The sequence below is a fragment of the Hippoglossus hippoglossus genome, chromosome 3 (genome assembly GCF_009819705.1).
Source record: "Hippoglossus hippoglossus isolate fHipHip1 chromosome 3, fHipHip1.pri, whole genome shotgun sequence".
Lineage (NCBI taxonomy): Eukaryota > Metazoa > Chordata > Actinopteri > Pleuronectiformes > Pleuronectidae > Hippoglossus > Hippoglossus hippoglossus.
The window spans coordinates 19,726,191-19,734,962 of record NC_047153.1 but is presented as its reverse complement, the minus strand read 5'-3'; the positions used below and the strand labels follow the sequence as shown (position 1 = coordinate 19,734,962).

Genomic DNA, 8,772 nt, shown 5'->3' with positions numbered 1-8,772 from the left:
GCATGTTTTGTCTACCGCTGCGCTATTTTCCGTTGGATCATTGTGATTACTTTAATCTATGAGTTTGTGCACGTTCCTATAAATGTATCATCTTTTTCTTTAATAAAAATTGAAACGCATTTTTTACGGATTTCAGTGATTTTTTATCAGCTCGTCATTAAAAGTATTAGGCCCGACCTTAGCCTCTCAGCGACACGTTTGTTTTCTTGAAGTCACTACATTGTATCTCCTCCCTCTTGTCTCGTGTGTTTGTGTTACAATTTGAAGAACTAGAATGGCGCATGTCCCCTTTAAATCAAACAGGCTGCACCAAATTGCACACACTCATAAATATTATAGTCCCATAAACATGCCGGATTTTTTATTCCTCCTCTTTGTCTCCTTAATATAATAAAAATAAAGTTTATTATATAAAGTTTATAATATAAACTCTACAATGCACTTGGGGAGACAAAGGCCAGTGTGAACAAATAGGTTTTGAGTTGCTGCAACAGATTAAGCATAATTCAATCTATAAGAAGAGTATGCTGTAATGTTTTGGCCACAACTTGGAAACCACAGTCACCTTTAGTTTTTAAACAGGTATGTGGGACAACCAGTGAGTCAGAGCACCTGCAGTGACCTACTTGAGCTGTAGGGATGGAGCAGGTCGGCAGGTGATGTTGCAGTTGATGGGAAAGCAGTTATAAGTAAAAGGTGAGAGGGAATACTTGACCTGAGATCCTCATTCACCCTCTAAACATTACACTTTGATATACTATATAACCATTTTCTGGTCACACATATAAGTGCCTTACTTTTTTACAATGCGTAGTGTTTTTTATCTGGCAGCAGTTTTCCTCCTTTTGAAAAATATGTGGCACTTTCAAACAGCAACCGTTTACAATCTACTGTTTTTAATCGCCCCACAGGTCCTTGCTGGTCTGGTGAAGTTTTTACTAGTCTTTGGCTCGATTCCCAGAATTCCATGTTTTGTTGCTCCCGACACTCCCAGCTTTGCTCGCTATGGGCCAGCAGACTGTGGTGAATGCAAGGCTTTTTGTCTGTTCACCTCCTTTCACTCGTTTAAATCCCCCAATCTCGAGAGTAAATCCCAGTGTCTCCATCCTAGCGCAGAAATTATTCTATCTGGCTGAACTGGTCTGGCAAACGCTTCAACTGAGATCTCAGACACAAGATATTTCAATCCAACAAAGGCAAGGAACTTCTAGCTTCTTAACAAAAGGACAAGCTCCAGACTTTGTTTCAGCAGTTGTAATCTGTTGAAAAGTTAGACAGGAGAGAAGGGAACCTGTCTAAGACTAAACTAGCTTTGCTTTGGTGCATGTGTCGAATTAGATTTTTGTAGTGTTTGTAGTCTTCCACTGAAGACAACCGATATTGTGGCTCAACTGTCCCAATTGGCAGGTTTTGCCCAGGGGTTTACCTTCGGCTGGGGCATAGGAAGTAATGGGTCAAATTTAGATGGATTACAGTAATTGTATTTCAAAATAAGTGATCCCTTAAACAATTACTGCAAGTAAAGTATTGAAGGAAAAGTTATTGATTGCCTTCAACATATTGTAACTCCAACATGTCAGTTATGTTAAATATCAAGGGGCGGGTGTGTGCTTTTGAACTTTTTCTACTTTTTACTTTTGTAACAATGACACCATATTTATAATTTACAAAGAACTAAACCCAAAGTACAATGTGTTAATTCAATGACATAATACAAAGGCAGGTTGTGGGAATAGGTCATGAATGGTAGTGGGTATGCTGGGCACATACCTCACTGCTAATGTTGTCTTATGCTCAAACTGCTTCCTCATTCTGTGAGAAAAAGTCTTGTGCGTGAGGAAGTTTTCTTGTGCAATCTCCTCTGACATGCATTTGTGTTTGTCACACCCTTTTCACTCTGTAATTTTCCACCCTCACAGTTTAAATAATCCTGACTCACTAATAATTAAGGGCTCCAAACTATAGCGTCTAGCCCCTGTCACAATGGGTTTGTTCAAGTTCAAGTTATTATCACAATGAGCCGTCTCATAGTATTCAACACAACATACAAATGACAAAGATCTGGAAAATCATTTGTATGAAATGTCAATTCTTCCACTTCTTTTCCCTCTGAAACTTGACTTTTGAACTTTCTTCTCTTCAACTCAAAATCTACTTCTACATCTGCCCAGAAAGGACACAGGCCATGAACAAGTACAGCATGTTTGAGGACTTGTATTATATCATAAAAACTAGTGTATACAAGTTAAAAGATTGTTCCATTATGTAAGACTTTAAAAGCAACTGCCATGGTAACTACAATGCATTAGTATAATTATAGTAGGAAACATAATGTAGCCCTGCATTATGGTAGAGTTGAACTGAGTCAGTTTTTTACTTATTGTCAGAACAGAGATTAATTTACATTATTCAATGACTTACTGTATATGCTTCATATTAACAGCCCTATCGATACAAAATGCATTATTATCATTATTATTATTAATAATAATAATAATAATAATAATAATAATAATAATAAATGACACCACACTGAAAAGATGGCAAAACTACCATAGTTATAACACTGTGCTGTCAATGCCATCTACTGATCAGTCAGTAGCAGGTCAGTAACAACAGGTCTTGTCGTCATGGCAACACACAAACTGTCATTCAAGTTTGAGACAAACTCCAGATGCTATGACAATATTATCAATAGATAATGACGTCACTGTTTTAGAGATAAAGTAAACAAATATCAGTAACCAAGCTGCATCTTGAGACTGTGACAAAACATTGAGACATGATTCCTCTTTTTGCTGCTCACTACAGGGAACATGCAATTTTTCATTTTGCAATCTTTTCATTGAGAGGAAGTTGAAAGCAGCACTGGGGTGCAGCACTTAGACTATTGTTACCTAATTTGTCACGAGTAAAATACATTTTTACAAAAGTAAAAAATGTTGGATTCCATACGAGTGTAAAACATGGGATTATAGGTAACTTTAACACATATTTTCAGATAATCAGAGTGTGTTGTAGATGTAGCAGCTCCACAGGACAGAACTAGATCACAATATAAAAAATTGCTTGCCATTGTCCAAACAGCGGCTATGAGCGAATGAAATATTTATCTGTGGTTAAAGCAGAGATAAGAATTGAGAGATGCAACCACAGGATTATCAGCTGAAAACCTACTGTGCTTTGTCTTATCATGTTTGCAACCTTGCAATTTATCCTTGCTAACATCAATAACAAGACTATATATTTGACAAAAACGTACCTTGAGACATTACAGTACAATTTTTTTAATACCAAATGACATAAATCTATGTACATAATATACAGTTTTTATAAATACATGTTCACGATGTAAAAGCAAACCAAATCATGGAAAATTACAGATCTAGACGAGTATTGAAACAGATCAAGTGACATCTTGTTAATCTGTGTTGTGAAATTTAAAAATACAAAAAATAATAATATTTACGCAGACACACGGAGCACAGATGTACAACCTGTACAGTTTCAATATCAGGACGCATTATTTTCACACATTTTTATCAATATGTCCATTTGGTCTTTTGACTCCAACACACACTGGGAGCTGTTGGTAATATTGCTTTGTCTCTTAGACACAAAGGACACCTCTCTGTTGCCTTCGCCTGGGGACGTGCTGGAGATGTGTCGGAAGAGCTTCTGGATGCCGGTGTCACGCAGGGAGCTCCTGAAGGTGCGAGCTGCGAACATGTAGAGGAGGGGGTTTACCGTGCTGCTGATGAACACCATGGCTCCGGCGATGAAGATCATGGTGCTCCTGACGCGCTCCAGAGAGTTTTCTGCATCAGAATAGAAACCATAGATGCCCAGGATGACTAGTGAGAGGACATTTCCCAAGTGATGAGGTGTCCAACAAAGGCCAAACACAACCACCACACTGGCAATGAGAACAGTAGACTTGCGCTTGGACTTGAAGGTCATCTGAGTAATCCGGCTGCACAGGCAGCCATAGCAGACCACCAGGATGGAGAAAGGTATTATGTAGCCCACCAGTGTCTCCAGCAGCACACAGACCAACTCCTGCGTCAAAGAAGTGTACTCCCGATACAGGCATTGCTCCTCACCAGACTCCTTATCTATAACCTGAGTTGGGATGACAGGGATGCTGAACAAGAACGCTAAACTCCACAGAGTCAGCAGTACTTTATCAAGAGCTTTTTTCCTTTTCCAGTCAGCTGAAGCAAAAGGATAACGCACAGCCAAAAAACGTTCCACACTCATGAGGGTGATGAGGAAAACGCTGCTGTACATACAGGCGGTGATCACGAACACTATTGCTTTGCAGGAGGCCTCTCCAAACACCCAGGAGTGGGCCAGGGAGTAGATCCACAGAGGCAGGGTGATAAGGACCAGCAGGTCCGCAACAGCCAGGTGCAGGATGAGCACCACGGTGTGGGAACGCTGCTTGATGTGTCTCAGGATGGTCCAGATCACCAGAAGGTTCCCCGGAACTCCAACCAGGAAGGACAGACCCAGGATCACACAAGCCACTGCTGTTCCACCAACAAACTCCTCAGGGGCCATTTCCTCTGAAGGAGACAACTCAGCTGAGTGGTTCATGCTGAAAGTGTATGTGCTGACAGTGGTGTCTGCATGAAAAGAAAACCAAAGTGCTGTACAAGCAAGTCTTCACTTCCCTTTTAGAAAAGAATGCACAGGGTTTCCTCCCGGGCCTATTTGAGACACGGAGAGGTGATTCATTCATGCATCATCTGTCCATTTTTCAAATAAAGAAGAGTTTCAAATAAAGAAAACATGGCTAGATATTGTTTTGATCCAAAAAACAAGATTGAATCAGCTTCTTAATCAGACAGTGAGACATTAGAGGCAATTTAATGACCATGTTGTCAAGGTTTCTTGATATATGCAAAAAACTCTTTCTAAATAAAGAACCACAGCAAGAGTGTGATTGTCCATACTGTGTAATTTTAAAAGAAGGTTCAAAAGCAATGTACATGTGCCCGATGATTAAAGCCTGAATAATGAGATGTGACATTCTGCACATGTGACTTTTTAACAGGTCAGTGCTTTTTAACTGCTTGTACACCACTTTTCTGACTGTGGTGAGGACTGTGACACTGCTAAGACTTCCTGATTTGTGTACCTGACTTAGAATGTAAGCAAATTTGGTTTGGAGCCCTTTATTGTAATGTATATTTAATATTTGATTTCATATCTCAATATGGTTTATGGGAATGAAATATTACTGTGACGTTTTTTTGTATAACTTATGAATATTTCTTGTCTCTTTTGCATATATACTTTTTTATGCCTCCAGGCCAATGACAGCCAGTGGCCAGGGGCAATATGTTTTCAAGTTTTCTGTCCCTCCGTCCGTCCCATTCTTGTGAACGTGATATCTCAAGAAAGCCTTCAGGCAAAATTTCATTGCTCTTGGCACAAACACTTGGACTCAAGGAGGACCTGATTACATTTAGTGGTCAAGGGTCAAATGTCAAGATCACACTGGCCTCATAAAACATGCTTTTGGCTTCTTAACCATGATCTCAAATCTGCCTTTAGGGAAATTCTTCAAAAAGTTAATAGTTGTCACTTGGACTCAACGATGAACTGATTAGATTTCAGTGGTCAAAGGTCAAGTTGACCTCATATGAGTCTGGAATGAAAAAAAGTATGTAGACTTAAAAAGCATTGCAGGCAGAGGCATACAATCACAGGGTGGTAGTTTGAGTTTCCACAAAAGAATAATTGCTCTTATTTGGGCCTATTTTTCCCCAATGAGGCAAGACATTTTTTTAAAGTGGCACTCTCTTGGATCGAAATAAGCTAGAATGATACACAAATAAATTTTTTAATAACAAACATAAACTGAATCTCTAGCATTTTCCAAGAATATTGATTTAGAGAAAAGGAATTACGCATCATTAATTGTGGCATACACAGTACACATTACACAACACTATAGGCCACATCAAATTGTCAGAAAATTTCGATCACCATAATAAATTAGTATAAGCTTTGAGGAACACATAAACGGTACAGTCACGTTTGTTTATAATGACATCCACAGTTGAAAGTGAAACAAGGATGGGAGAATATGGTGACCTTTAATATTATCTATCATTAACCAAACCCAAGCTATTAAACCCTCAGGTCATGCAAAGGCTTCGATTATGAAAAGTCCATTAATAACTGCAGAAGACAAAGTTCACATTTTCCAGGCATGTCAGTTTCAGGGATTCAGTTTTCCTCACACTGGTCAGACATCAGCTCTACCTGTGTATTTGCTGCCCCCTGGCTTGTCTGCTGCTGTACTACCAGCTCCATGAGTCTGTTGGCGTGAGTTGCCATTTCCTGGAACAACCTGACCAGTCGGGAATCCTCGAGATTCCCTCGAAAGTTCCTCGCAAAGAAGGCGTAGAGCACAGGATTCAATGAACTGTTGATGAACACAAGGGCACCGGAGCAAAGAATGAAACTCTCTGGAACACAATCATGCTCACTGCCTGACTTTAAGATGCAAACCAGATCCATGATGTTGACGATGTGGTAAGGACACCAGCACAGAATGAAGGCTATGACAACTGTGTACACGAGAACCAAGGATTTCTGCTTGGTGTTGTATCTCATTCTCCTGAGTTGGGCTGTCACTAGACAGTAACAGATACTAATGATGATGAAAGGAAAAAAGAAGCCCCCAAAGGTCTCCAGGCACAAGATGATGATCGCTTGAGTCACAGAGCTGAATTCCCTGATAATACACTGCTTACTTCCATCATTTTGATCCAAAGACTGGGTGAGTAAGACAGGTACTCCTAGAAGGATAGCAAGGAGCCACAAAAGTACAAGACACCGGTTCATCTCACTCTTGACCTTCCAGCGCATTATGAAAAATGGATGGCAGATGGCTAGAAAGCGCTCCACACTCATGAGAGTGATGAAGAAGATGCTGCTGAACATGCACACACTGATGATGTACACCAAGGCTTTGCAGAAGGCCTCTCCAAACACCCAGGAGTGGACCAGGGAGTAGATCCACAGAGGCAGGGTGATGAGGACCAGCAGGTCCGCAGCGGCCAGGTGCAGGATGAGCACCACGGTGTGGGAACACTGCTTGATGTGTCTCAGGATGGTCCAGATCACCAGAAGGTTCCCTGGAACTCCAACCAGGAAGGACAGACCCAGGATCACACAAGCTGCTACTGTCCCACCGTCAAACTCCATAGGGGCCATTTCCTCTGAAGGAGACAACTCAGCTGAGTGGTTCATGTTGAAAGTGTATGTGCTGACAGTGGTGTCTGTATAAAAAGAAAACCAAAGTGCTGTACAAGCAAGTCTTTATACGGAAGCGTATTGCATTCACTTGAAAAAAAAAAAGTTCTGTTTTTCTGAGATAATTATCTCGAAAATTCCGAGATAGTTATGTCAGAAAAACAGAGCTCTTTTTTTTATTTTTTGAGAACTTATCTCGGGAATTTCCAAGATAATTATCTCAGAAAAACTGAATTTTTTTTTTCCAAGTGAATGCAATACGCTTCCGTAAGTCTTCACTTCCCCTCATGGATAAACTGAATAGGCAAAAGGTATCTCGATTTAAGAGACATAAATGTGATTGCGCGTATATCTCATGGTCATGTAATGATTTACTTTGCATGACACAAACAAAGTTCAAACGTCTTTTACAATGGTTTGGCTTCAATAGAAAGAAACTAGTCTTTAGTTTCACTTTCACATCACTCTAAACTAAATCACTTCTTGTACTTTCCCCTTGCCACAGATGGTTATGTGAGCAGTCAGTCACAACTCTATAACCTCCTGTTCTTGATAAATATACGTATACACAAAGATTGTTAAGCATAAAGGAGAACAATAAATTGACATGATTTCACCACCTAATGGAAAAAAACAGCTGAGCTGAAAGAAATGCAGGGATTTCTTTTGCTCATGTCCAAACAATCGTGTAGATATCTCATTTTGATATTCATTTATTGGCAATATTTCTGATATGGTGAATGATAAGCTACACAACTGTGTCTCTTAGCAACAACACTCACTGTCCCCTCAACTTTGCATTCTCTGCAATCTCCATCTTTTGCATAGATGCTCCAGACTGAGATGTTTGACATGAGACTGTAGGTTAAAGTGTTAGACTACAGTTCATTCAAGTTAATTATTCATTCCTCCAACAGCTAAATGTGTCACTTTAAAACTGAACATTTCATGATTTAAATGTTATCAGATAAATCAACAGTGATGTCACAGCAGATGAAGAAGAAGAAAAACACCTGCTTCACTTTATTTTTTACACATCATGTGCAATGCAAATAAAAGACATGAACATCAAGGCAAAAGGCCATAAAAACAAGTTATTTTTTAAGCTCACGGAAATAAAATATTTATCTAAAAAGTTCAATCAACACTTTTTTGACAAAGCCCCCAAAACTTGAATTATTGCATGGCTACCATTAAGATATTCCTTTTACTTTTGCCTGATAAATGTTAACGTAAGAACAGAAATCAAATCCCAGATCATGGATGTGGTCTTCGTATTGATGGAAAACTTAGCATCAAACGGCAAACATGTCTTGAAAATGCATTAGAAACACAGACATTGAATGGGAGGTAAGGGGAAACACACTGGTATATTTATATGACAGGTAAAAATAGATGTGCATGTACGTGCATGTAACCTTTAAATAGGCCTGGTCTTGCTCCGGGGTAGTGATGCAGTAGGAAAGGATGCTTTGACAAAGTTACATATGACATAGTTTT

The 8,772-nt window shown here is 39.5% G+C and overlaps 2 protein-coding genes across 2 annotated transcripts; both read right to left on the bottom strand.

The window, feature by feature from the left end:
- Nucleotides 1-3,271: 3,271 nt before the first annotated feature.
- si:dkey-148a17.6 (uncharacterized protein LOC108190685 homolog) lies at nucleotides 3,272-4,677 on the bottom strand. Its single transcript, XM_034581455.1, has one exon. It carries the CDS (start codon nucleotides 4,597-4,599, stop codon nucleotides 3,514-3,516), a length of 1,086 nt encoding a protein of 361 aa, XP_034437346.1. The 5' UTR covers nucleotides 4,600-4,677; the 3' UTR covers nucleotides 3,272-3,513.
- Nucleotides 4,678-5,586: 909 nt separating this feature from the next.
- Nucleotides 5,587-7,294, bottom strand: LOC117759372 (delta-type opioid receptor-like). The gene has a single exon (XM_034581456.1). The coding sequence runs from the start codon at nucleotides 7,267-7,269 to the stop codon at nucleotides 6,241-6,243; it is 1,029 nt and encodes a 342-aa protein (XP_034437347.1). The 5' UTR covers nucleotides 7,270-7,294; the 3' UTR covers nucleotides 5,587-6,240.
- Nucleotides 7,295-8,772: the final 1,478 nt, after the last annotated feature.

What these genes read in the sequence shown, in the direction of transcription:
- si:dkey-148a17.6 (XM_034581455.1), bottom strand. Translation starts at nt 4,599, where the DNA reads ATGAACCACTCAGCTGAGTTGTCTCCTTCAGAGGAAATGGCCCCTGAG.
- LOC117759372 (XM_034581456.1), bottom strand. Translation starts at nt 7,269, where the DNA reads ATGAACCACTCAGCTGAGTTGTCTCCTTCAGAGGAAATGGCCCCTATG.